Source organism: Triticum aestivum, chromosome 1B, assembly GCF_018294505.1.
Source record: "Triticum aestivum cultivar Chinese Spring chromosome 1B, IWGSC CS RefSeq v2.1, whole genome shotgun sequence".
Lineage (NCBI taxonomy): Eukaryota > Viridiplantae > Streptophyta > Magnoliopsida > Poales > Poaceae > Triticum > Triticum aestivum.
Window position 1 is genome coordinate 256410923 of NC_057795.1, and position 896 is coordinate 256411818.

Below are 896 nucleotides of genomic sequence, written 5' to 3' on the forward strand. Positions count from 1 at the left end.
CGACGACGGCGAGGCAGACGGCGGTACGGGCCTAGCTCCTCTCTGTGGGCGAAGGTGCCGCGGAGATGGGGATCTCGTTCAAGCTGTCTAAGGTCGGCGTTCGCGTGCAACCGACCGCGCGCTCTGCCGCTCCGGGGCTACCGGCCGCGGTGGAGACGGAGAAGCCGGGCGCCGATGAGAAGGATGGTTCGGGACCGGAAGCCAAACGGGAGGTAAGCCGTGTTTCTATTGGGTTGCTCGGCTCGGTTCGGTCGCGGGGTGGCCGAGGCGGTGGCCCCGACGATCTGGGCACGCAAAGTTGTAGTCTTTTGTGTGATAGGGGAGGAAATTCGGGTTTTGCCTGCAATTTTTGGGGTTTTCGCGTCGAATTTGCGGCTGCGGAGATGATCCGTGGTTGTGTCCGCGGAAAGGGTCGGAATTTCCCGGTGATTTCTACTCGAGAGTTCTTCGTTCAGGTCCCTAGTAGAGGATTTCTAGGCCCAATTACGTCGTTGTTCGAAATGGGGTGCCAATTGCGTGTTCGAAGATTGTAATCTGGTGGCCTCCTCGATTGCAAATTTTTATACGGTATTTCCTTCATAAAGTAGCCAGAATTAATGACATCTTCATTAGAAAAGTACTCCCCTATCACACAAATGAATATGTACTACTCCCTCCGTTCGGAATTACTTGTCTCGAAAATGGATGTATCTAGAACTAAATTACGTCTAGATATATCCATTTTTGCGACAAGTAATTCCGAACAGAGGGAGTACTAGTTAATTCTGGCTACTAATCTAAATGAAGATGTTGCAGTAAAAATAGTGGACCTTCTAGTGATAACTACTATAATGTCCATTGTAATTGCAAAGGAGTACTTTTTTTTTTACGGGAAGGCATACTTTATTCATCAAATA

The 896-nt window shown here is 49.4% G+C and overlaps 1 protein-coding gene across 2 annotated transcripts in view; it reads left to right on the plus strand.

Moving 5' to 3' along the window:
• The window catches only part of LOC123118249 (protein PHYTOCHROME-DEPENDENT LATE-FLOWERING), a 17984-nt gene continuing 17088 nt past the window's right edge, over positions 1-896 (plus strand). For both annotated transcript variants that reach the window (XM_044538593.1, XM_044538594.1), the window contains exon 1: positions 1-212. In XM_044538593.1, coding sequence (XP_044394528.1) covers positions 66-212 — 147 coding nt within the window. In that variant the 5' untranslated portion in view covers positions 1-65. The remainder of the gene's footprint in view (positions 213-896) is intronic.